Raw genomic sequence first — 27,434 nt, forward strand, 5'->3', positions numbered from 1 at the left:
CGGACGCGCAGGCTCAACGGCCATGGCTCACGGGCCCAGCCGCTCCGCAGCATGTGGGATCTTCCCGGACTGGGGCACAAACCCGTGTCCCCTGCATCGGCAGGCGGACTCTCAACCACTGCGCTACCAGGGAAGCCCTGTTAGAGACTTTTTAAAGCGGTATCATGTACTGGGAAAAAGAAACTCAATATGCAGTGTAGCTTTAACATGTTAGTGATACCAAGTTACTACGCATTTTTCAATGTTTTGGTTCTTTTACACTTTTTTCATAAAAAGTTGCATGGGAGTGGGTATAGGGAAACAAAATTTTACATTTAATTGTTTATTCATGTGCTTCATAATTAGCAGTCTATCTTTATTTTAGCAGTAAAAGCCACGATGGAGATAAATGCATTCCAGCTCCACCTTCTTCCCCATTGAGAAAACAGGAATTAGAAAACTTAAAGTGAGTATCTAAACAAAATTAGCATTGTACCTACTAAGTAAGCACATTGTTTATCTCCTTTATTTTGTTAATGTTATGAATTATGCTGATTAAATGTCAAATATTAAACCAACCTTTCAATCTTGTGACTAAACCATACTAGTCAGGATTTATTACCTTTTTTATAAATTGTTAGATTGGATCTGTTAATATTTTGTGAGGAATATTTGCTTCCATGTTCACAAGGAAGGGTGGTCCATGCTTTTCTTTCTTAAGGTGTCTTGGTTAGGTTTTAGTTTCAGAGTTATGCTGAACATATGAGTGAGTTGGGAAGTGCTTCCTCTGTTTTCTGAAAGAGTTTATATAAGATAGGTATTGCTCCTTCCTCAAACGTTTGATAGAATTCATCAGTGAAACCATCTGGCATAGGTTTTCTTTGCGGGAAAGTTTCGATAATGAATTCAAGTTCTTCAATCGATGAGTGCTCTTCAGATTTTCTATTTCATCTGTGTCAGTTTGGTTAAGTTATATTTTTGTCTGTGTAGATTATCAGCCCCATTATTTTTGCTTTGAACAGTCATATATATGTTAAAAGGAACAGAGTAGTCTTTTATGTTTAGCCACATGAGTACCATTTCCTGATGATTCTAGTTTACATATAAGATAGCAAGCATTTCCCTTCAGTCTGAAGATCTCCCTTCTGCATTTCTAATAGTACAGGTCTTTGTTTTTCTAAGGTTTTGTGTTTTTTTGTTTGTTTGTTTTTTCTTTTTTAAATCTAGAATTGTCTTTATTTCATCTTCATTCTTGCAGGATGTTTTCACTGAATACAGTATTTTAGGTTTTGTTTTTGTTTTCTTTTTAGTCAGCTCTTTCAGGATGTCACTGCATTATCTTCTGGCCTCCACTGTCTGATCACAGCCATTGTATTGTAGGTGCCATTTTTCTGTCAACATAGATTGTCTTTGTTTTTCAGCAGTTAGACTATGATGAGTCTAAGTGTGATTTTCTTTGTTTTTACTCTTCCTTGGGGTTATCTTTCTTAAGTCTATAAATTTATCTTTCAACAAATTTGGAATATTTTGACCATGATTTTTTCATATATTGGAAGTAGGATTGATTGGTTCAGCATTACTTTTAAGAATGATTTCAATAATGGGACTGCAAATTAAAATGGAAAGAAAACCATCATTGCTTATTTTTTCACCTATTAAGTTGCAAAAAGTGAGAAGAGTATAGTTAAGACATTTATATATTGCAGGTAGCATTGCAGGTAGTTCATTCACGTTTTTTCCAACAAACATTCTTGTGCTAGTTGCAGGGGATTCAGAGGTAAAAGAAAAAGCACTGCCCTCAAAAGCAGATGGCAAACACTTAGGAGAAAATTATATTACTTAGTAGATTAGCTACTAGGTGGTAAGATCGGGGCATCTTTTCTTCTTATGATAATTTGATCACCCTGATAAGTGGAAAACAACCTCACTTTAAAAATTTGCATTTCTTTCAGTCCATTCAAGGTGCTTAGTCTGATGCCAAGGTTTATTGATCACCTATATTACTTTTTCTGTGAACCTTCTGTTTGTAGGATTTACCATTTTCGTATTGGGTTTTTCATCCTTTTTGTTTTTATAAGAGTTTTTCTATATTAAAGAAATTGGCCTTTATCATTTGTCTTGTAACATTGTTTCTGGTATTTAGTTTTGTTTTGTTTTGGCTGCACTGGATCTTCATTGCGGCACACGGGCTCAGTAGTTGCAGTGCACAGGCTTAGTTGCAGTATATAGGATCTTAGTTCCCTGACCAGGGATTGAACCTGGGCCCCCCGCATTGGGAGCACAGAGTCTTAACCACTGGACCACCAGGGAAGTCCCTCCGGTATTTTGTAAAGCAGAGTTTCATTTATTATCATATTTATCAATCTTCTTTACTTTTTTTTCCATTTTGTGCAATGTTTGGAAAGGCCTTCTTACCTCCAAGATTTAAAAAATAATTTAGCCATGTTTTCTAGCACTTTTACTGATACACTATCACAACCACCAATCTAAATTTTTGTTTCATCTAGAATTTATTTTATATAAACAAATAAGGTATGGCTCTATCCATAATTGTGTAATTTTTCATAATAGTACATTTGATTAACGTCATTTAACTTTCCAAATAAATCTTGGAACAGAGCTATAAAATGCTAAGATTTGTGTCTAAACAGTTTTAAATTACATTTTTATAAAATAACGTACGTATATTTTTTTAACGTCTGTTTGCATAAAAAAAGTCTGGAGGGATCTATGTCAGAACCTTCCTAGTAGTGGGATAACTGATGATTTTTATCTTCTTACTGGATATCTGTTTCTTCCAACTTTTAAAAAATGAAGTTACTTCATTAATCTTAGTGAATCCCTTTGGATTCACTGGAAAGACTGGCCAGCAGATGTGCCCTTTTCTGGTCATGTATTGTCAGGTCAGTGTGTTCATGGCACTGCATTACTGTCAACGAGCTCAGGGCTCCACGCACCCTGTTCAACAAAACAGCAGCTTTTTAATCTCTTTATTTTATTCTGTCAGATTCCTACTTTGCAGTAATAACCTTTCTTTCCTGGGTTTTATGTATGTGTATATTCTCCCTGTATCCTGTTGTCAGGAGGAAAGCATTAATCTTCTGATTATATAGAGGGAAATCTAAAATCTCAAATTTAGTTAGAAATGAGGAGTTGGTAATATAAGGTTTTGAAAGCAGTGTTTTGATTTTTTAAAACTTGACAACGGTAATTGTTTTTTTCAGTAATCTTCAGTTACATTAAAATTTCTTGAATTCTTATTTCTTGTATGAGTCATAAGATAGCAAGAAAATAAAAAAATACTATGACAAATTACTGGTGAAACAATGGCAAAAACAAAACATACAAAAGAATATTGTGGGACTTCCCTGGTGACACAGTGGTTATGAATCCGCCTGCCAATGCAGGGGACGCAGGTTCAATCCCTGGTCCAGAAAGATCCCACATGCCACAGAGCAACTAAACCCATGCACCACAACTACTGAGCCTGTGTTCTAGAGCCTGCGAGCCACAACTACTGAAGCCCACACGCCCTAGAGCCTGCGCACCGCAACTTCTGAGCCCACATGCTGCAACTACTGAAGCCTGGGTGCCTAGAGCTGGTGCTCTGCAACAAGAGAAGCCACCACAATGAGAAGCTTGCGCACGGCAACAAAGAGTAGCCCCCACTCGCCACAACTAGAGAAAGCCTGCATACAGCAACGAAGACCCAATGCAGCCAAAAATAAATTAAAAAATTTTTTTTAATTCCATTTTATTTCACTCCACAGCAATATTTTTTTTTTTTTTTTTTGGTTGCATTGGGTCCTCATTGCTGCCCACAGGCTTTCTCTAGTTGTGGCGAGTGGGGGCTACTCTTTGTTGCGGTGCACAGGCTTCTCGTGGTAGCTTCTCTTGTTGTGGAGCACGGGCTTTAGGCGTGCAGGCTTCAGTAGTTGCGGCATGAGGGCTCTAGGGTGCGCGGGCTTCAGTAGTTGTGGCACGTGGGCTCAGTAGCTGTGGCTCGTGGGCTCTATAGCATAAGCTCAGTAGTTGTGGCGCACGAGCTTAGTTGCTCTGCGGCATGTGGGATCTTCCCGGACCATAGCTTGAACCCGTGTCCCCTGCATTGGCAGGAGGATTCTAAACCACTGCACCACAGGGGAAGTTCCTAAAATGGAATTTTAAAAAAGAAAAAAAACAGTCAAATTTGGGGATTCCCTGGCTGTCCAGTGATTAGGTATCTGCCCTTCCACTGCAGGGGGCACAGGTTCGATCCCTGGTCATGGGACTAACATCCCACATGGCGCGGCCAAAAAAAAAAAAAAATCAAATTCCAACCATATAACTAAAATAAACTCACTATGCTAGATTTTCATCTGAGTGGAAATGGGTAAAAACAGAGCAAGTTAAGTAAAGCTAAACTGGGTTTGGTATAGTGAGCTGATGAGAAGGGGTGGATTGTAAATTTCAGCCAGGACCATATTTGGGAAAATGCTTTAATTTGCCCAAAAAATGTACCATTTCTTCCCCAATATGCCTAATATTTTCTATACATTTCTCTGTTTATGGAGCCACCTGCATTTTATAGCTATCTCAAGGTTCATCTATCTTTAATAGGTTATTTTATATGGTAAAAATACAAGTAAGACAAAATGTTCTGCAGTGTAAAGTGAATATTGGCCAATCCCAGTCCTCTGCTTCCTCTTCCTTGAGGGGCAACTGCTGACCAGTTTCCTATGTATCCTTCCAGTGAGATTTCTCATTATCATCCCAGTATATGTATATATGGGAATTTTACACTACAGCTGCAGAGTTCCACACTGCTCTATACCTTACTTTTTGCATTTGACAATATGTCTTTAGAGATTGTTCTATATCAGTACAGAGCTCTGTTTCATTCTTTCTAATGGGTGCATAGAATTGCATTATATGGATATGACAGTTTATTTAACACTGATTTATATTTAGCTATTTATAATGTTTTCAGTCTCTGCTATTACAAATAATGCTGCCGTGAATATCATTGTGCACAGTTTTTAAGGGGAATCCTTAATGATGAAGGTATTTGAAACGATGTTTAAGTTTAACTTAATTTTTACAAATATATTTGAATGAATACTAATCTTAGGGTTGCTTTATGTATGCATATGCAATTTAAGAAGTTTATGATTCCACACTGGTTGAACAGCTGCAGAGTTGTGTAATTTAACTTTACCTTCTGTAAGTGGCATTAAAGAGAAGGGTATGTGCAGGGTGGCATACCTCCTCTCAAAGAGTTTTGTGCCTTTCACAACTGTTTTCTTTCCACACACCCTAGTAGGAGGATTGGTGGTTTTCAGAGAAAACTACTTCCCTATTTTTGTGGAAAGGGGCAAAGGGTCTCCATAGGGAATTCCGTCATCATAAAGTGAGGTAAAGATGGGTTTGCTGATATATATTAACCTTTTTTTCTTACGGAGCAGATGGGAGAAGGGAAATGGAACAAGACAGAAGGAGCCTTAGGGTAGATTTATAAAAAGAACCGCTCCACAGGACAGTAGTAACGGTAATGTGGAGACAAATGGTGTGGGGGAAGGAGTCGTAAAAGATTTGTGTGGTAATTTTCAAAGCTATAAAAGCTCCCAGCGCAGTTGGGTGTGTTAAAGGGCAGTTCCGTGGCAGGAGCCAGCTGTCTTCTACAGAAAGGGGTCTGAGCACAGTGGTTCTCCGTTGAGATCCTGGAATTCTTAGAGATTTCATCCATTTCTGACCTGAATTCTTTTATGTGATTGGAAATGTGTGTGACTAGTGTATAGTTTAGTTTTTATGGACTATTATATTTGACCCCTCTGTTCTATAATACCCAAGACACCAGTGCAAAACCTCATTTCCTATTTCCAGCATAACTAATATGCTGTAAATTATCATGACTGTTCTAATGGCCACTTCTTAGCATATGGTTCAGAGCTTCTTGACTATTTTCTTTTTTTTTTCATTTGTATGTAAAAGAAGATGGGGCCAAAAAAATTCATTCTAACCGAGTTACAAGTATGTTTTCAGAAGGCATAGGACACCTGAAGCAATTGTGAGATTCCATATTAAAATCAAGGTAGCTTTCAGGGCTTCCCTGGTGGCGCAGTGGTTGGGAGTCCGCCTGCCGATGCAGAGGGTGCAGGTTCGTGCCCCGGTCCGGGAGGATCCCGCGTGCCGCGGAGTGGCTGAGCCCGTGAGCCATGGCCGCTGGGCCTGCGTGTCCGGAGCCTGTGCTCCGCAACGGGAGAGGCCGTGGCGGTGAGAGGCCCGTGTACCTCAAAAAAATTAAAAATAAAAAATAAAATAAAATCAAGGTAGCTTTCAGAAAAATATTCTCACAATTAAAACAGAAATTTGTCCTCCAAACAGGAAAATGTCTCAGAAATCAACTAAATAGTTTAATTGTGAGGCTCAGATGAACTTAGAGATACCAATATAGTGGATGAAGAAAAGCATATATATAATGACACTGTGAGAATATTGCTTCAGTTCCTTAACCACCTAAAGCTCTGCAAAGCCATTGGTTTCATTCAATTAAGAAAACACACACAGGGACTTGCCTGGTGGCGCAGTGGTTAAGAATCCGCCTGCCGATGCAGGGGACACGGGTTTGAGCCCTGGTCCAGGAAGATCCCACATGCCGCGGAGCAACTAAGCCTGTGTGCCACAACTACTGAGCTTGCGTGCCACAACTACGGGAGCCCACGTGCCTAGATCCTGTGCTCTGCAACAAGAGAAGCCACTGCAATGAGAAGCCCACGCACTACAACAAAGAGTAGCCCCCGCGCACCATAACTAAAGGCTGTGCACAGCAACGAAGACCCAACACAGCCAAACATTAAATAAATTAATTAATTTATTTTTTAAAAAAAAGAAAAGAAAACACACATACACTCTGTAGCCTTGAGTTAAATAAATGCGATGACTTTAAATTTTTAAAATAGAAGATTCTATTTCTAGGTTCTGTCTGAGAGAAATGAGAACTTGTCCATGCAAAAATTCCATAGCAGCTTTACTTGTGATAGACAAAAAGTAGAAATAGCCCAGTCATGCATCAGTGGGAGAATGGATAACTAAATTACAGGCCAGGAATTCCCTGGCAGTCCAGTGGTCAGGACTTCACGCTTCCACTGCAGGAGGCACGAGTTCAATCCCTGGTCAGGGAACTAAATCCCACATGCCCCGCAGTGCAACCAAAATTTTTTTAAAAAGAGTTTAAAAAAATAAAAAATATATTGCAGGCAACTCTGTGTATTGGAGTGCTACTCAGCTGTAAATAGGAACAAGCTGCTGATGCACAAGTCAACATATGAAACTCAAAACATTTCGTGTTTCTTCTTTTACTCAATATAAGGCACATGCTGTATGATTTTATTTATACTATTTATACGACAGGCAAAACTATACAAAACTAACTTATGTTCATAGAAATCAGAACAGTGCTTAGGGAACTGACTGGAAGGAATCTTTCTCGGGTGAAAGAAATATTCTGTATCTTAATTGGGCTGGTGGCTACTTGTGTATATTCAAACTTATCAAACTGTGCAGTTAAAATGATGTATTTTAAGGTATAAAAATTATACCTAACTTAAAATTTTTAAGGTATTTTGAAAATTTTCAAAATTAATATAATTTTAAATATATTATTTGGGGAAATATAATTTAACCACTAATGATTGATAAATGGTCAGTTTCTCTTACATATATATCACTTATGGGGTGATATGACATGGAAAACTTAGTTTCTTGACAACAGCAAAAAAACCCTTTCTTTGTATTTTACGTGTATTCCTTAGACCCTAAGACTGCAGTGTCCGGTACCAGAACCACTCATCACATGTGGCCCCTGAGCACATGAGATGTGGCTGGTGAAAGGTCAGATGTAGGACACACACTGGATTTCAAAACTTTAAAAAATGTAATATATGTCAGTAATTTTTTATATTGACTGTATGTTGAAATGATATATTGGATTAATTTAAATCTATTAAAATTAATTTCACCTGTTTCTGCTTTTTTTAATGTGTCTACTAGAAAATATAAAATTACACTCATGGCCCCAATTATATTTCTGTTGGACAATGCTGCCTCTAAGGTTTTAGAACTGTTTGAAGTGTTTATATTTGTTGATACATGGTTTCTACAAATGTATAATATTGTTCCTATGCCAGTTTTCTCACATGCCACAAAATTTAGCTGAATATCTCTTCTGAAAAATTTGTCTTTAAAAGGCCTAAGGTCCAAATGAATCTTAGAATGTAGAAGCATGTGTGGGATTGATATGTTGGCCATTTGCTTTGATTTAAATATTAATGTTGCCACATGCATTTGGGAGATAATGATTGTCATATAGTGATTGGTTATAAGGATGTACTTTTTAAAATAAATTTATTTATTTTTGGCTGCATTGGGTCTTCGTTGCTGCACCCGGGCTTTCTCTAGTTGCGGCGAGCGGGGGCTACTCTTCGTTGCAGTGTGCAGGCTTCTCATTGCAGTGGCTTCTCTTGTTGTGGAGCATGGGCTCTAGGCACGTGAGCTTCAGTAGTTGTGGCACGCAGGCTCAGTAGTTGTGGCTCATGGGCTCTAGAGCGCAGGCTCAGTAGTTATAGCGCACGGGCTTTAGTTGCTCCACGGCATGTGGGATCTTCCCGGACCAGGGATCAAACCCATGTCTCCTGCATTAGCAGGTGGATTCTTAACCACTGTGCCACCAGGGAAGTCCCAAGGATGTACTTTTAATTTTTTTTTAAGTCAAACATTTATTGACTGTATCACTCATATCTTATATTTTTAAAACAGCTTTATTGAGATATAATTCACACATACCATACAATTCACCCATTTAAAGTGTACCATCCAGTGTTTTTTAGTATATTCACAGCATTGTGCAGTCATCAGCACAGTCAATTTTAGAACATTTTCATCACCTCAAAATGAAACCCTGCACCCTTTAGCTGTGACCCCTTTATCCCCAATCTACTCGCCAGCCTTAATCTACTTTCTTTCTCTATAGATTTCACTGTTTGGGACTTTCCTATGAATGGGATCATACAATACATGGGCTTTTATGACTGACCTCTTCCACTTAGGATAGTGTTTTCAAGATTTACCCAAGTTGTAGTCTGTATCAGTACTTCGTTCCTTTTTATTGCTGAATAATATTCCATTGTATGTATATACTACATTTTGTCTATCCATTCATTGATAGACATCTGGATTGTTTCCATCCTTAGGCTATTAAGAATAATGCTGCTATAAACATTCATGTACAAGTTTTTGTGTAGACATATGGTTTTCTTTTTCTTGGGTGTATACCTAGAAGTAGAATTGCTGGGTCCTATGGTAACTGTTTAATCATTTGAGGAATTACCAGGCTGTTTTGTAAAGTGGCTGCACCATTTTACAGTCCCACCAGCAGTGTAGGAGGGTTGCAGTTTCTTCACATCCTCACCAACACTTGTTATTCATCTTTTTGAATATACATTGTAGTGGATATGAAGTGGTATCTCACTGTGGCTTTGATTTGCATTTCCCTGAAGACTAATGATGTCAAGCATCTTTTCCTGTGCTTATTGGACATTTGTATCTCTTCCTTTAGAGAAATGTGTATTGAGATCCAAGACCCTTATCAGATATATGACTTGCAAATATTTTCTCCCATTCTTTCGGTTGTCTTTTCACTTTTTTGGAGGTGTCCTTGAATCGCAAATATTTTTCATTTTGATGAAGTTCAATTTATGTTTTATTCTTTTATTGGTCGTGCTTTTTGTGTCATATCTGAGAATCCTCTGCCAAATTCAAGGTCATGAGGTTTACCCCTATATTTTCATCTAAGAGTTTTATAATTTTAGCACTTAAGTTGAGGTCTTTGATTCATTTTGAGTTAATTTTTGTATACAGTATGAGGTAAGAGTTCAACTTATTAATTCTTTTGCATAGTAGTGGTATCTTATGATAAAGAAAAAAGTTCATAGGATTAGTCACATATTAACATTTTAGGGAATTCCCTGGTGGTCCAGTGCTTAGGACTCGGTGCTTTCACTGCGTGGCCCGGGTTCAATCCCCAGTTGGGGAACTATGACCCTGCAAGCCAAGTGGCGCAACCAAAAAAAAAAAATTTCATTGTCGCATAGTGTTTTAATAACTGTCATGGATATGTACGAAGTCTTATGTTGCATAATAATAGGACATCTTTGTTATTCATTCTGAGATTGTGATATTAGCGAACTTTTAGTTTCTAAAACTAAATCGGAGGCTTCTCTAGAACCTGGAAAAGAGTATAACAACTAGAAAAGGGTAGCAAATAACACTGAGGCCAGACTTAAAGCATACAAGATAAAAATGAAATTTCAATTTGTCTTTTTTTTTAATAAGAGGCTCAAAATGGATAAAAGGAAATGTTCAGACCAAATTTAATTAGGCCCAGTTATTCCACAGGTATAAATTATGGAACCTTAATTAGTTCTTTTAGACTCTGATGTGACACTCAGTGAATTATTTCCCATTCAGTTAAAAGGGACCTCCCTTGGGCCAGTGTTTATAAAAGAAGATGAGTCAAACAAATGGTTGATAACATTAATATTACAGGCAGTTTTAGTGTACTTAAGGAATCATATTTCTTTTGGTCTTACACAAGTGGTTCTGTTATAGCTCATGAGACATTCCTAAAACAGGTTTATAGCTAATAATCTTTTGAATCTCATATTGCTCTTGCTAGAGACTTGACCCCATTTCAGTCTTACAGCTGGGTCTGGTCCTACTGAAACTTTTTTATCTAATAAACTCTGCCAAAGCGGGAACCTGCCTGTGTGACATATCCTTCACCTTATCAGCAGTTTGTGTTCACATCAGCATGATTCACACCTGAGTCCCAGGACCCCATTCAGCTGAACTGATGATCACATTGATCACAAGCGGGGGTTAGAATAATTCTTCAGTGGTCTCCCACTCTGGAGAAACCCCACAGGGCTCCTGCTGACGTTGAACAAATCATTTAACCCCTTTGGGCCTTTCATTCCTCTTCTGTCAAATTGGATTGCATTGTCTTAAGGTCCTGTCCATGTATAAAATGCAATGTCTGTGACTGTTGCATTTTATTTGCCACCAGGGGTAAGACTGGGTTCCTTGAGATGCTAGATTTGGTTGAGGAGGAAAACTTCTTCAGCTTCTTTGAGCTGGGCTTATATTAGTGTTGGATTTGGAGTGTGTTTGTCAGTAAGATTCTTTTTGCACAGAACTGTTATTAGAAAGCAAAATGTTAAAAAAAAAAAAAAAGAAAGAAAGCAAAGTGTTTACAGAAGACATGAAGTGAAAAACTTATCTAATTTAACTTTTTAATTTTCTTGAATGGGAAGTTGACAGGTTTAACATTTTCTAGATTTTTGTAGCTAAATGGGAACAGCTTGTATATTTTTTTAAATTTTAAAATCCAGTACCATGTTCAGTTTATTGGAAGAAATTCTTTATAGGATTTTTTAAGCCAGTTTTTCAAATAACATTTGCCATGAAGTTACTTTGTGAATTTATTTTCCTTTGACCGATGGTGACTGACTGGATTTACCCCCATTTTAGCCTCTTTTGATATGGGTTGAGCTATTTCAGACACTTGGTTCATTTTACTCACAGAATATATGGCTTGACAAATTTTAATGCCCAGTCTTAACATAGCGTGTTGCTGTAGTTTGGTCCTTTAAGGAAAATTATTTCCCCATTTCTCTTTCTTCTTCTTCATCCTTTTGTTCCTTTCTTTTCCAAGGGTTGGCATTCTGTAGACCTAAAGCCAGCTCCTCCAGCATGTGGAGGAGAGGGTGGGGCTGTGTCAGATCCGCCACAGTCGGGGGGAGAGGCTAGCGTGTCCTTTCCCTTGAGGTATAGTTCTTCCAGTCTAATGAACTGTCAGATCCACTGAGTGGCTGGTAAAGCAGATTGGACAGTGACTCAAGGAAGTAAGAAAGTAGTGGGGCAGGCTGGTGGGTGGGGGTCAATATTTTAAGTAGCAGCTATCAGAAGTAAAGTGATTTCTCCAGAGGCTCAGTAGAGAGAGCTGTGCGTGTTTCTAGTGTGACTGGTCTGCAGGAATTATGTAGAGTTGAGTGTTGTTTTCTAAGAGGAAAAAGAGGATGAGAGAGAGGGTGGTGAGAGATGAGTTAGGGTGGGTTGGAAGGCACTCGACAAGAGGAGCATAAATGCCCCAAAGTTTTGCATTCACATATTCAAGTATTTTTTAATAGGAGGCTTGTATTATTAGTATAAATCTTTCACCCTGTTCTAATTTGATATGGTATCTTATGGGGAAAGAGGTAAAAGCTAAGGAAAACAAGATTTTTACCTTATACATAATTATAGTTTGGGAAACAGAATCCTGCTGCAAATCTTACATGACTGATTTCTGGACCCAAAGTGGGCTTGACAGTGGGCTGGAGCAGTAATAGCCCCCCTACTGTCAGGAGAGGCCAGGGCAGGCTTTTCCCAGCAAGCCTGCCTGAGGTGAGGCCTGTCCTAGACTCTAGGACCTAGAGCGTGCAGGGTGACTCCCCTGTGTTTGGGAGCCGGGAAGGAGCTGGCCTGGTCAGCAAGGTGGCCTGCCAGCAGGACAGGTGGGGGTCTGGGTGCCTGGAGAAGTAAATCTAAAATGTTGAAAGCTGTGGTCTTCAGTGATTACCTATTAAACACCTACTGCAGATGGTGAGAAATTGCTCTCGTCTTTGTGTAGGAAACAAAAGATGCAGGCTTCTGCTTTTAAGGAGCTGTGTTTTACCCTGGCCTTTGGCAAAGTCACAGATGAAAACGGATATTAAATTGTATGACTGCCATGAGCTGATGGTGGTCTTGGGCCTCTGGAGACTTAGGCCTTTAAACGTCATTCTTTGTCTTCATAATGCATATCTGGCTGATGAATGAATGTTTATTGCCATTTAAAAATAAAACTACAAATAAACCAAAAGAGGAAATTAAGTCACCTAATCTTACCACACAGAGCTTAACCACTGAAGTGCTCCTGAAAATGGGAGATAATTAGCCAGTGCCTCCGTCCTGTGGGCCCTGGAGTCTTCCATCAGGGAGAGGACTTCCCCCAGGGGCCGTGGCTACAGGGTAGCCTTGCTAAGTGAAGACAGCTCTTGGAGACACAAGGATGACAGTCGGCTTGTTAGGAAAATCCCTTTGGAAATAGCACTACTTGCCTGCTCTTAAATTACTCTCTTCTATGAACAGGGTTCAGATTTTACATTAGGTGCTCAGTAACAAAATTTAAACTTGTAATGTTTCAATTAAATTCTGTTTTCTTCCTTTTTAAAAAGACAGATTACATATGCGTGCATAGTTATGTATGCATTAGGAAAATCATAATGTAATCTTTTCTTTCTGCTTTATTTTTAGGGCAATCTTATGAATTGACAGAGAAGCAGTGTGATAGGATGGGAAGAACTGTGAATTGAGAGTCCACAGTGTTGCCCGTTAGTTAGTCCAGACTTTAATCACATACTCTAAGCTAGTGAATATATTTAATCACTTTGGATCTCAGTTTCTACACTGATATAAAACAAGGACCCACAGTGGGCAATCTTCTAGCCCTTATCATCATAACCTAAGGCCATAAATACCAATTTCCTCGTGCCAGTCTACTTTTCTGTGTTGTTAGGAGTTGAGGGGCTGCTTTTCGTTTAGTAGATAATTTTATAAGGTTCCAGCAACCAGGAGTGAGCCAGTAAGGAGGAAACGGCAGGCTGCTTCTGAATTTGCCTGGCTGTGCTTTTACCAGAGGGGCATTTCTGGTCAGAGGATTTCAGAGTGTTAGAAAACTCTGTGTTGCCAGGATGGTTACATTCTTCCTCAGACTAAAATTACAACCCAAGTGCACTTCATGATATACATATGTATTGTAATTTGTAAACATAACTCAAAACCCTGTATCTAAGTCAGGTCATTTGTGGTCGGCCATTCAGACCTCATTTCTATTTGACAAGGGTTTATTTTAAGATTGCTTTGTGGAGCGGTTGTTTAACATTCAAATGATCTATTAGTGTCAAGTCTTTGGCTAGACTTGTTTTAAATGAGCTGCTCCTTAAGTAGAAAACAAAACAGAAATTTAGGTTTCCAACCCAACCTAGCAAAATCGGTGTAACTTAAATTTTTTACCTTCACATGTATTTATTCAGCCTGTTTTTTTCTTGAATATTCATTTAGGATAATAGTACCTATGTGAATGAAATTCTTTTAGTTACTCTTGATACTGTTGCTTAGCAAGACCTATAGACTTCTTAATAGTTTCAGAGGAGAACACTTTACAGTAAGCTGAGCTAAATGGATTTTTTAGTAAGTTAATTGTGTTTCTTAGCAGAGTCGCAAATGTGCTTCCATAGCATTTCTAGGATATTAAAAGAAATGTTCTATGGAAGTAAGTTCTCACTAGGCCATTAACTATATTATTTTTTTACAGGCTAAATATATATTGTAACTCCATTTGGTTATTTTGTTGGAGATGGGATGGAAGCTAAAGATGATCTAGGTAAATAGCTAAACTGAACCTCAGACGGTAGTTTACACATCATTCTAATTCTTACCATTAGTACCGTGGCTTCCTCTCTCCTTTCCTGGTGTCCAGATTGCCACAGCTATAATTAGGGAGCTCTTTCCTGTTTAACAAATATCATCATTGTCACTTTGTAACTCAGGTCTTCAGCCCTTGCCTTTTGTGTTCCAGGTGCTCCATACTCGCCTGTAGTGCTTACGTGGCTCTGGCTTTGGGTGATAACCTTATGGCTTTGAATCATGCAGATAAACTTCTTCAGCAGCCCAAGCTGTCAGGATCCCTGAAGTAAGTGTGACTTGCCCTGTGTGTCCCTGGTTTGTTTTCTTTGGAGGGTTTCAGTTAGTTTGTGGTGTATATTGCTTCTTTTACTCCCCCAGTGGAAAATTATCTTAGGGAAAGCAAAAAGTTTCTTTCTTAATTTGGTAATTGTGTGTTTGGTAGTGAAATTTTTTTCACTTGTTGCACCTCAAGGGTTATTGGAAATGGCATTTGCCGTTCTGAGCATTAGGAAGCAGAATCTTTGGGCTCTGTAGTTTCCACTGCTGGGTCTGACTGGAGCATGTTATCATATATTAGCTCCCAAACAAGTTTAGTCCTCAAGCAGAAGACCCACACAAAAAGGAGTTTGGTCAACAGGATAAATCTGCTTTGAAGAATTAAATTAAAGTAGACAAATAAGAATTTTAAAATATTTTTCCAGACTACTGTACCATTTCCTGAGTACATGAGTTTTATTTAAACTCTTCAGATGCCTCTTCAATATTAGTGTCATTGTCATGCTAAAATTTTTCTAAAGCACATCATCTTTTCTTTTATGGAAATTGAGGAAGATGCAGCATTCTTTGAATCTTTGTATGATGCTGATGCTAGAAATTTTACCCAAGACCACAAGTACTCTGCATAGCATTAGGACAGTTGTTTTTTCATTCATCCTGTGGGTATATAGTTATAATTTCCAAAATATGTTCTTTTGCCTTTCAGCGCCCTTTGTGTGTAACATGCAACATTTAGAACTGTGAGATCGTACTCTGAGGAACAATTCTATAAATGTTTAATTATTTTTGTCTTTTAAAAAAGTATTACTTTATATAATCATCTAAAATTTACATTGATTAAGGTTGTTTCAGGTCAGTGTTCCCCAAACATGCCTTGTGTTTTATTATTTTTTGTTGTTTTTCATGCTTTGTGTTAAAAAAAAAACAACAAAATTAAAAGAGCATCCAGGAACATAGGAGAATTTGTCACAATTCAAGTGTGAGCGTTCCTGCTTGCCTGTGAAAAAACCTTATCTAATATCCAGGCCTGGAGGGTCCTGAGCTCGAGGTCAGGGCGGTCGGTCGCGTTACCTCTAAGGCGCCTTCCCTCCTTCCCGTGGCCCAGCCCCGTGAAATACCAATCAGGAACGTCGGCCTGCACCGCCCCACTGGACATGCGCTGCTCAGATGTGGTGTGTGTGGTCGTCAGTAGAGCAGAGTTGTGTGTGTTTTTTTTCTTTTTAACAAAAATGAAACACGAATCCTGTCTGCTTTTTTTAATTCTCTGGCTGACATTGTGATCACTATTCTAAAACAATCCCAATTAGATTCTTTACTTGGCATTTACTGGAAGGTTTTTAACCTCATTTATCAACTTCTTCCCTCTGAACGTCAAAACAATAAAATTCTTAGATTTTATGATTTCTTAGCCAACCCTGAGGGGTTGGCCAAGCCATGTCTGATAACTTCATCTTTAATTCTCTTAACTATTCTATCCTAAGCATTGGTTTCTAATTACTGGCCAGACCACTATCTTTCCAGTGAGGATGAGCATTTTCTGCCCGTGGCAGCCCAGATACCACAGCAGCTTTACCCAGCTGCTTGTTGCCTTCCGTACACCTCATCTGGAGTTCTGGGCTCTGAGTGTCATGAAGGCATTTAATTTGATTTAAAAAAAATTTTAAGTAAATTCACAGAAAACAATTTGAAGTCGTTCTTTGAATTTGTGTGTTTGTGTTTTATAATGATTATTGGCTTATAGATACTGCTTTAATCACGTTTTTTAAAATATCTTATTTCAAAATACATTTGAGGTTACTGATTTTTTTAAAAGCTGTCATTTCTTTTAGGGTATTTGGTGGGGAAGCAAAATAGAAGGGCATTACAGCTCCTGCTAGTTAGAAGAAAGAAATTGCTTAATAAAGAAATAGCTCTTGAGTGATTAATGTGCATAAATCCCAGAAAATGGTCAAACTGAAAAGAGCCTAAGATTTGAGGACCCAAGATCCATGTGGACAGATTCAGTTGGGACAGGCCAACTAAAGGAGGTGAGAACTGAGCTGGCCTTTAAAAGGAGTTGGATTTTGGCCTGGCTTTGCACCCCAGGAGGCAAGGCCACAGGGAGCACAGTGGGGTGTCCCGCCCAGGACGCTGTGTCTGGTGGGAACAGAAGAATCTTTGGGGGAGTGAGAATGTTGACTGAATACAGGAAACTGGGACCAAATTGTGGAGAGCTTTAAATCTATAAGTTTAGCTTTGTTTGTCTTATTTTGTTCTCAAGTAGAAAAAGTCATTAAGATTTTGAGCAAGGTGTAATATGGCTGAGGCTGTTTTAATTTTGAAAAATCAATCAGATGATCATGGGGAAAATGGCTCAAAGTAAGACTGGAAGAAGCAGGCTGTTGTAAACCTGGGGAAAGCACATCTGCCCAACATCAGTGGACAAAAAATAGATGATGTGAAAAGGAGGACACCTTTGGAATAGAAGTAAAGCTGATCCAACCCAGATCTGGTCTGGCGTCCTGGTGCCTTTTGACTGTTCCAGCAGCAGAGGCTGGAGGACCCTAATTCTTTTTTTTTTCTTTCCCTCTTTCTTTTCTTTTGCTGTGCTGCACAGCTTTCGGGATCTCAGTTCACCGACCAGGGATTGAACCCTGGTATAGCAGTGAAAGCCCAGAATCCTAACCACTAGGCCACCAGGGAACTCCCTGGAGGACCCTAATTCTGATCCTCCGCTCCCGGGGAATCCATCCTCGGATCTGCCTCTTATTTTAGAACTTCATTACCTTCTTATGTTATTTTCTGTATAAACAGAACAGCGTAAATTTGCCAACTTTATTTTATTTTAAATTTTTATTGAAATATAGTTGATTTACTGCCAACTTTAAACTGCTCTCTTTTTTTTTTTTAATTAATTTATTTTGGCTGTGTTCGGTCTTTGTTGCTGTGTGCGGGCTTTCTCTAGTTGCAGTGAGCGGGGGCTACTCTTCGTTCTGGTGCGCGGGCTTCTTATTGTCGTGGCTTCTCTTGTTGCGGAGCACAGGCTCTAGGCACGCAGGCTTCAGTAGTTGTGGCACGTGGGCTCAGTAGTTGTGGCTTGTGGGCTCTAGAGCTCAGGCTCAGTAGTTGTGGCGCACAGGCTTAGTTGCTCCACAGCATGTGGGATCTTCCCAGGCCAGGGCTCAAACCTGTGTCCCTTGCATTGGCAGGCAGATTCTTAACTGCTGTGCCACTAGGAAAGCCCCTAAACTGCTCTCTTAATTGATATGTCATTTGTTCCTACTTAGCGAACATAAAAATTATTGTATATTTAAGATATTTTTAAAGAGATAAAATTTAAATGACTCTTAATCAACCCATTTATAAACTTAGATTTCAATTCAAAGACTTGAAATATGTGAAACACACATACACCAAATTCTATTATACTTGAGTATTTTTGTGATGACCTACTTTTCAGTTTGGAATCTGGTTGGTTTTTTTTTTTTCATTTTAGGTTTCTGGGCCATTTATATGCTGCAGAAGCCCTCATCTCTCTGGACAGAATCTCTGATGCTATTACTCATTTGAACCCGGAGAATGTCACTGATGTCTCCTTAGGGATCTCTTCAAATGAGCAGGACCAAGGTTAATGAGGACACATTTGATCAGAACTCTTCACCATTTCCACTGCCTTTCCGTTGTAACTCAGGATGTGTGGAAATTTAACAGCACGGTTGTAAAGGGAAGGGAGTTTTAGGTCGGCACTGTACGGTTTTGGCTGTACTTACTTTATGCTAATTGTTTGCTGAGGAGACCTAGGAGTTGATTATCACATGGTCTAAATTCTAACTTTTGAAAGGCTGATAGTGTTAGAACAGTTTGTTTTCATTCTTATATTTTTCTCTTCAGAGGGATTCCACAATCCAGGGGAGAGTAAAAGTATCGCATTCAAAAGTCAGTTTTAAATCATGGCTAAGTTTTTGAGGGAGTGAGACTACTTTTCACTTTATTCAGGGTTATTTCTCAGGCCATGGTGGTGGTGGTGGTAGGTAGCATTCTCATATCTTTTATTAGAACCTCTACTACATGAAAAGGAAATACTGTGGTAGATTGCTTTAATATTAGATTTCCATTTCATAAAGAAAATTAGGTTTTTAGAAAATATACTCTGTTGTCCGACCCCCTCAGATTTACTTTCATGTCTTTGTAGGATCAGACAAAGGTGAAAATGAAGCAATGGAATCCTGTAAGTAAGACGTTTTGTAAAGACTTAAGTAGCCTGGCCTGCTTCCCAAAGACTCACCCTCGAGCCTCTGTGTCCTTCCTTTGTCCGCCTGAGGAGTAGAGCTAGGCTTTATTCTGAGCAGCTCTTCAGGCAGTAGAGGGGGTTGCTCCCTGGCCCTTGGCCTGGCCTCTTCACATGTGTCTGGTCTTCTCCCCAGCTGGGAAGCGGGCACCTCAATGCTACCCCAGTTCCGTCAACTCAGCCCGGACCGTGATGCTGTTCAACCTGGGCAGCGCCTACTGCCTGAGGAGCGAGTATGACAAAGCACGGAAGTGTCTCCACCAGGTGAGGCTGGGCCAGTGCCAGACCATCTTGTGAGGCAGCCAGCAGAGGGTTTGGAGTTTCTAGGCTCTGTTATTTTGTTTGAGGCTTCTGATCAGTTTGTTAAACATTGGAATATTACTCCTCCAGACATATTCTTGGAAGGTACACAACTGATTGTTGTTGCAAATGAACCTAGGCACCTAATGGAGAGTTTTCCTGAAGATTTTAATCATTGAAATTTCAAAAGATTGGAAACCATCTAAATAAGGGCTCACAAAAATCAATAATGGTGTGTCCATATAGTTGAACACAATGCAGCTGTAAACCCTATATACTAAAATGGTAACATATCCAAGACATATTAAGTGAAAAGAACAAGATGCAAAACAGTTTTTATATAATCCTGTATATGCAGAAAAGATCTCCAAATGAACACGCCACAAACTGTTAACACTGGCTGCAGGGCTGGCAAGATAAGTACTGTGTAGATGGAGCACTGAACTGGGAGACTTTTCACTGGATACTCATAGGCTTTTTAGCTTTGAATTGTATAAATCTCTGTCCACTCAAAAAGTTAAATTACAAATACGTCTTTTAAGAAGAAGGGTTCACAAAGTCAGTACCAAAGAAACTCTATATACAATAAAGAAAGCTCCTGGCAATGTGTAACTAAAACAGACCCCTGACTTCTACCACTGAGAGGGGCCTCATCAGCAGGTCTCAAGGAAGGTTCTGATTAGGCCTCTTTAGGTCACCTGCCCATCCCTGGACTGATCATGGGCAGGGACCCATACCTGTAGTAGGAGAACAGGTACTGCCATTGGCAGCCCCAGAGGAGTTTCCCAGAATTGGAAAGGGATAATTCCCCAGAAGAATATTAATTCAGGACCTCCCTGGCAGTCCAGTGGTTAAGACTCCATGCTTCCAATGCAAGGGGCGTGGGCTCGATCCCTGGTAGGGGAACTAAGATCCCACATGCTGTGCAGCACAGCCAAAAGAGTTAAAAAAAAAAAAAAAATTAGGGGGAAGAAAAGGGTATTAATTCAGCACATGTGCTTCTGGGCTAAGCCAAGGGAATAAGACAGTAGTAAATAAGTGGACATGATACAACCTTGCCCCCATGGACCTTACAGTTAGGAGATGTCTTCCTAAAAAGGGAATTACAAGATCAGGGGTTATGCAGAATTTTCAGACTTCTAATATAGAAAGTTTGTGCCAGGGACTTCCCTGGTGGCACAGTGGTTAAGAATCCACCTGCCAATGCAGGGGACACAGGTTCGAGCCCTGGTCTGGGAAGATCCCACATGCCGCGGAGCAACTAAGTTCATGTGCCACAACTGCTGAGCCTGCACTCTAGAGCCCATGAGCCACAACTACTGAAGCCCGTGTGCCTAGAGCCTGTGCTCCGCCACAAGAGAAGCCACAGCAGTGAGAAGCCTGCACACCGCAACGAAGAGTAGCCCCCACTGGCCATAACTAGAGAAAGCCTGCATGCAGCAATGAAGACCCAACGCAGCCATAAATAAATAAATAAATAAATTTATTAAAAATGAAGGGAAAAAAAAGAAAGTTTGTGCCAGATGGTGTATTCACCAGCAGCACATAAGAGAACCCACATCCCCATATGTTTGCCAGAGTAACTGAAACTGAAATTAAACCTATTCTCAGAAGGTAAGGCAGCTTCCTATGAAGGTGACCTTGTTGTGTCTAGAAGTGAAGATTTACCATGTGGAAAATAACCATGAGTGATATTTAGTCGACTTAGTGGCATCTGGTCAGCATTTCTGATCCAAAATCAGTAAAGTGAAGTGATGGACTGTCCAGGGAACACGTTTGATCTTATCTAGGAGTTGAGTGCAGGAGTTAAACGGGAAGAGTTAAAACGTTGTGCTGTTCTCCGTGGCAAGGCTGGGCTATTGAACAGCCCTTTGGAAAGTGCCCGTGGACCTCAAGGCCTGCAGCACACAGGCTTTGGATGTGAAGTTGCAGTGTGTACACTCTAGCTCAGGTTCTTGTGCAGCAGGTGGCCATGGCGGCAGCCACGCTGGGAGAGACAGATGGTGTCAGGCCTGGTTTGGGGTCTGAAGGGGGTTTTGTTTTGGTCCCTTGGTTTTTAGGTTAATCCAGTGGCTGGACCTTGTTAATGGGGAGGCCCACCGTGCCTGGGAGGGAGAACAATGATGTGTGAAGAGTTGGATAGGGCTCAAGTAGAGGTTTCCGAGGTTGCCTGCCCACCACTAACTATTATGAACAGCCAGTAAGCAAAATACCATTCTCTCATAAAGTTGTTGCCATGAGTTCTTGTATTTTAGAAAAGGCTGCAGTCAGTGCAAAGGACAATAGATGACCTGTGTTAACTAGCCAGTTGGAAGGAAAATGGAGATTTTAATATCCACAAAATGATGTAAAGGTGGTCTTGCCTATTTAAAGCTAGGCCAAAAGTATAAAATCTCATTTTCTGAACTGAGCTGTGGTACATCAGTGATGTGGTAGGAGGAATGAAAAGCCTCCTTGCTTCATTCACGAGGAACCTGGGAGCATGTGCTCTGGATGAGAACCCCCACTAGTCTGAGATTTCTTCTAATGCTGCCCGGACCCGACCTTGTGCCCGTTTCTGGTCCCGCAGATGTCTCCCACACTCACCCCGTGGCCTGCACTGCCGTGCCTCCCCGCTTTCTGCCTCTCAGGTATCCACCCTTGGAGGACAGAGATAGGCTTCCCTTGCCCAAAAGCTCTGCACTCGAAGAAACTCTTCTCTCTTCGTATTCATACTACGTTCACTTTCCTCTCCCTAACAGTAAATTTGTTTGGATTACTGTTAGTTATTTGCATGCTGTTTATTATCAGGGTAAATCCCTGTCTTACACCCACCTCTGGTCAATAAATATTTGTAAAGGACACTTTCTGATTAGATTAAGGGAAGACGCAAAGCGGTCTGGAAGCATGAGCACCTGAACCTGGATGAGGGAATACCAGTTGATGGTAAGACGAGGAAGAGGCTGCGGCCCAGAGGGGCCCAGAATGAGGGAATAAACCTACAATCTCAGCACCTTCAACCAGAACAGGACTAAATCAGAAAACTGCAGGCTGGTGTTATGGCTCTCAGATCCAGGAAAGGACAGCATGTTGCCTAAACAAATAATTTTATTTGACTAAATTGTACTATTTCAGTCCTTAAGAATGGAGACATTGAACATGCTTTTTTTTTGGCTGCGATGGGTCTTCGTTGCTGCACGCGGGCTTTCTCTAGTTGTGGAGAGCGGGGGCTGTTCTTTGTTGTGGTGCGCGGGCTGCTCTGCGGCATGTGGGATCTTTCCGGACCAGGGATCGAACCCGCATTCCCTGCATTGGCAGGCGGATTCTTAACCACTGCGCCACCAGGGATGTCCTGAACATGCTTAGTGGTATATTTTTTTTATATTTCCAGCCTTTTAAGTTTGAATTCTTATTCCTGACATTGGGAGTTTGCAGCTTACAATACTAAGCTGTTACTTAGGGGAAAAAAATAGACATGCAGATTTGGATAGAGGTGCAACTGTGTGTGTCTGGTGAAGAACTACCAGCAGACCTGGATGGGTGACTGGAGTGTAGAGTCAGGAGTGTCTGATCACCCATCTCAAAACCAAATACAGCCAAGAGATAGAAGAAAACCAAGAGGGAAGGAAAGCTTTCTCCTATTAAGAACTCATTATGGATTAGGCAAGGGAAGATAAATATTTAACTAAAAATAACATGTCTAGTTTAATGGGGAGGGATCAAGACAAAGACAGCTGGACTTCCCTGGTGGTCTAGTGGTTAAGAATCCACCTGCCAGTGCAGGGGATACGGGTTCGATCCCTGGTCTGGGAAGATCCCACATGCCGCAGGGCAACTACTGAGCCTGCGCCACAACTACTGAGCCTGTGCTCTAAGGCCCGCGTTCCGCAACTACTGAAGCCTGTGCGCCTACAGCCCATGCTCTGCCACAAGAGAAGCCACTGCAATAAGAAGCCCATGCACTGCAACGAAGAGTAGCCCCCACTCGCCACAACCAGAGAAAGACCGCTTGCAGCAATGAAGACCCAGCGCAGCCGAAAACATAAATATTTAAATTAGATTACATAAAAAATAAGAGTTATAATGAAGTAGCTTTAAAAAAAAAAAGACAAAGACAGCTGAGGACCATCCAAGCAGAACTGTAGTGTCCCAGTGAGGTTGAGTAAGTTTGCTAATTTGTCATTGGTAGGTTGACATTCCTTTTTTTTTTTTTTTGACACTACTTGGAGTTATCTTACGCTGTCAGTTTCTCATGGGTCTCTTTTTTGTTTTGAGCAAAGGCGGCCTCAATGATCCATCCTAAAGAGGTGCCCCCTGAAGCCATCCTGCTGGCTGTCTACCTTGAGCTGCAGAATGGTGAGTGATTCTTCTCTTGAGTTAGGACTGGAGCCCTGCAAAGAGCCCGAGATTTTTGGTGTCTGCTTTTTCTCTTTGAAATTTAAGGGGTATTACCCATCAAGTTCTTCTAGGCAAAAATATAGCGAGGGAGTTTTTGGTATCTTGCAAATTCCTACTTCTTGCAGGTTAAGCATATTTCCTTTTATCTGTGAAAATGGAGAATAGCATAACTTCTGACAATTATAATTAATCTCTACTAATTAACCTTTCTCTTAGGCATCCAAATGACTCTAATTGAGAACCTGAGTCAGAATGCAGTGGGTTTGAGTTGTATACCTTGGTGTTTTAAACGTAGGTGTCGTTAATGAGTTTTACAGTAAGCCAGTTCCTGCTGAGAATTTTTTATTCAGACCTAAATCCAGGTCATGCCTTTGGGGCATATACAACCTCCAGGATGTAGCTTACTGGAAGAAAGGCTGTGGGCCCTACATAAGAGAAGGCGTGAAGTAGAAAAGGAGAGCTGAATGGGGGAAATGAGAGGGGACCAAAGTTTTAAGAGTTCTTAGTCATATCCCCTTGCTGAAATCCTTCCAAGGCTCCCCTCTTTTTATAGCTGAAGAAGGAGTATTAAGTGCCTGGCACCCAGCAGGCCTTGTCCTCCTAAAAGCTGTAGTAGGGTTAGTGCATGGTCTTAGAGCCCTTCTTTTGCGCAGTCCACCTGTAGACAAGTTATCAAACTGGGCTCCACCTTAGAATCAGTGCAAAGCTTTTAAAAATCCCATCACCCAGGTCACACACGAAATTTCTTAAATCAGAATTTCTGGGAATGGTGCAGCGGGCATTACATGATTCCAGTGTACAGCAAAGGTTGCAGACCACTGCTCTTCTCCATCACCTTTTACCCCCTTGCGGGATTCTGACGGCTTGCTTTGTATGTGGTGGTATTGTTATATGCTTTTTTTGTGATGGGAAGTGTTTTTATAGGTAATACCCAGCTGGCCTTACAGATCATCAAAAGGAATCAGCTGCTCCCTGCAGTGAAAACACTCTCTGAAATGAGAAAGAAGCCAGTGTTCCAGCCTGTCCACCCGATCCAGCCCATCCAAATGCCGGCGTTCACTGTACAGAGAAAGTGATATTTTGCGCTTGGAAAACTGTTACCTGAGACCCAGGGGAGTATTTGCAGGCCTTTTTAGTTGTATCACAGCAAAATGAATAAAAGACAGATGGTAAAGGATACTAGTTTTGAAGACACAATTTTGAAATGATTCTAATCCCTGAATTTTTTTGCCGGAAGCTTACATCAAATTAAGGATTCACAGCTCGTTTTCATCGGTTTTCCTTTAATCTTTGCTAGACTACTATTTTTGAGCCATTATGTGATATATATGTGTCATAGGCAATTAAAACACAGTCTTACCAGAACAGTCTCGTATAATACATTTTGTCTTTCTTGCAACGGTTAGAGTATTTTGGCATCTGAGATTTAGTGTTAAAGTTTTAAAAATGGAGAGAACGGTATGAGCAGATGAGTAGCGAGTCCAGAAGCCGATCAGAGGGGAGGGGAGGGGAGGTTGGTGTGTTGTACACCTAGTTAGGACTAAAAGGGCCAGAAAATGCATAATAAAACTCATGGGCTAGTCAAATTGGGTTAAGAAGAGATGACTGATCTGATAGGAATCAATCATTTGCTTAAAAACTACAGATGAAGACAAACAAACAGAGTTGAGGGCACTGGTCTCGTTCACCCTCCTGTACCCATAGGCAGAAGCACCGGTTCTGGACCCTGTTAGCAGGGAGTTCAAGGTTCATTGCTAACCCCTTTGGAAATGCAAACAGGAACTTAAAAGCTTCTTTCCAAGACAGGTATGTGTTGCAGGATTGACATGGCCAAAATTTGTCCATAGGGTCGATACACTAACTGTAAGTAGGAAAAACAAAACACACTACATACAGGCTTGCTTTAGAAAAACTGGGTGACCCCTAGTCAAGAGCACATTTGGTAGATTCATCAGAGCTTGCCGTTTAGGATCATCCCTTGCTGTCAACATCTCTTCAGTTCCCAACTTTGGAGAACAAGTTCAGATAGGGAAACATACTAGCTGAATCTACATGGTTACTCGGTTTCACAACTGGAGAGGGGAGTGTTTGGATAAGCACATGAATTTATCTGAAACTTTATCTGAATTATTCTGTTGCTGATATCAGTTTAGTTAGGGATCTACACAAGAACTGAGTATTTGTGATGTGACTAGACATTGCCCACAGATGACTCAGAGAAAGGGAGCAATTCTTCTTTCACTTGAACACGGGATGGATGTGCACAAGGGCTCGACTGCTCTTTTGCCACGTTGCAGTTGTTTATATACAGAGCAGATTCTTTGAAGGAGGATGCAGGAAACAGAGGTGGCCTAGCTCCCTTGGGCCTCTCGAAGGCTTTTCCAAATGGGATGGGAGTAGGACCCGTAAGCTGCACTGGTGCTGGTCCAAGTCTGCAGGTGCTGCTTTCCCAAGCCCCAGACAAGCAGCAGCACCATGGGACCCCCTTGTGTGCTGCAGGGTGGTAGCGTTGCTTAGCCAGGGCATTTCCTGGACAGAGTCCACATGCTTCATAAACTGCTGGGAACCCACAGGGTCTTGGGTAGTGTATGGTGGTAGAAGGCCTGTAATTGTACTCGAGGGCAGTACATCTTTGGAGAAATCTCAAAAAAATTAGAACTTTCCCTGCTTGCAGGTTGGTTTTGGGGGGAAAGCAGTAATAGCTATGAGGCAGATTAGGCCCCACGTTGCTGTGTTAAATAATACTCTTGGCTGCAAGTAGCACAAAATGGATCCATGATTTAAACAAAGGTAGTTTTTCTCTCAGTTGAGAAGGTGGTACGTAGGCAGCTGGTGGCCTTTGCTCTAGTGCTCAGTGATGCCATCAGGGACTCAGCCCTGTTTTTCTCACACCACTGTCTTTAGCATTTGGGCTTTTGTCCCCGTGGTCACAGGATGTTCCAGCATTACATCTGCACTGAGGGCAAGAAGAAGAGGGCAAAGGCAGCCTATCGTGACAGGAGACCATCAGGAACAAAGTTTTCCCAGAAACCCCCAGCAGACCTCGGCTTCCCTCTCCTTTGTAGGGCAAGTCATGTAGCTATCCTTAGCTGCCGCTGCTGGGACAGCCCTGCACATCTTACGGGGAAGCCAGTGAAGTGTTTTCCCAACTGGAGAACTCTATATATGATGTGTTGTCAAATTATGATCCCAGCAGCCCAGCTTTGCCTTCCACTGTGGCCCTTGGCAGATCTGAACACAGTACATGTAAGCTTTTCACCTCTGTGACTTGTCATATGGAGTCCATCAGCCAGCTGGCTTCTCCCACCTGTTTTTCGTGCCCCAATCCTTTAGCACCACGTCTGCTAACAGAGATAATCCTAACTGTGCTGAGAAGGTTTAGGTTCCACGTCCCTGAAGTTTTTCCTAGCTGTCCCAGTTTCTCCCCCGCCTTTGTGTCCCTTGATCATACCTTTTCTTCTATGGTATAGGGTATTCTGTAGTTTAACAGGTGCAGGTGCTCAAAGGGTGGTGTCATATCTGATGGGGTTGTGAATTCTGAGACGAGCCTCGTTAGCTTCTGTTCAGGCTCGATCACCAGCAAAATGGGGCAAAATTCACTGCATGGGTCCCTTCACAGACCCAGAGAGAACGTGATTGTGAGTGTCCCCAGAACTGCAAGCCATGAACTCTCAGAAGAGCTGGAGTAGTCTTTCATTTTGCCCAGGCCCTT

The 27,434-nt window shown here is 40.9% G+C and overlaps 1 protein-coding gene across 2 annotated transcripts in view; it reads left to right on the forward strand.

Annotated features, from left to right (window-relative positions):
• CNOT10 (CCR4-NOT transcription complex subunit 10) overlaps window positions 1-25,066 on the forward strand; it is a 63,209-nt gene extending 38,143 nt beyond the window's left edge. The window contains exons 13-19 of one of the 2 annotated variants that reach the window (XM_082664084.1): window positions 365-445; window positions 14,675-14,788; window positions 18,254-18,384; window positions 18,950-18,985; window positions 19,182-19,309; window positions 23,605-23,680; window positions 24,647-25,066. In XM_082664084.1, coding sequence (XP_082520210.1) covers window positions 365-445; window positions 14,675-14,788; window positions 18,254-18,384; window positions 18,950-18,985; window positions 19,182-19,309; window positions 23,605-23,680; window positions 24,647-24,798 — 718 coding nt within the window. In that variant the 3' untranslated portion in view covers window positions 24,799-25,066. The remainder of the gene's footprint in view (window positions 1-364; window positions 446-14,674; window positions 14,789-18,253; window positions 18,385-18,949; window positions 18,986-19,181; window positions 19,310-23,604; window positions 23,681-24,646) is intronic. The other variant, XM_082664085.1, reaches the window with a different exon arrangement.
• The last annotated feature ends 2,368 nt before the right edge of the window (window positions 25,067-27,434 follow it).

The sequence above is a fragment of the Grampus griseus genome, assembly GCF_964374135.1.
Source record: "Grampus griseus genome assembly, chromosome: 10".
In the NCBI taxonomy this organism is placed as follows: domain Eukaryota; kingdom Metazoa; phylum Chordata; class Mammalia; order Artiodactyla; family Delphinidae; genus Grampus; species Grampus griseus.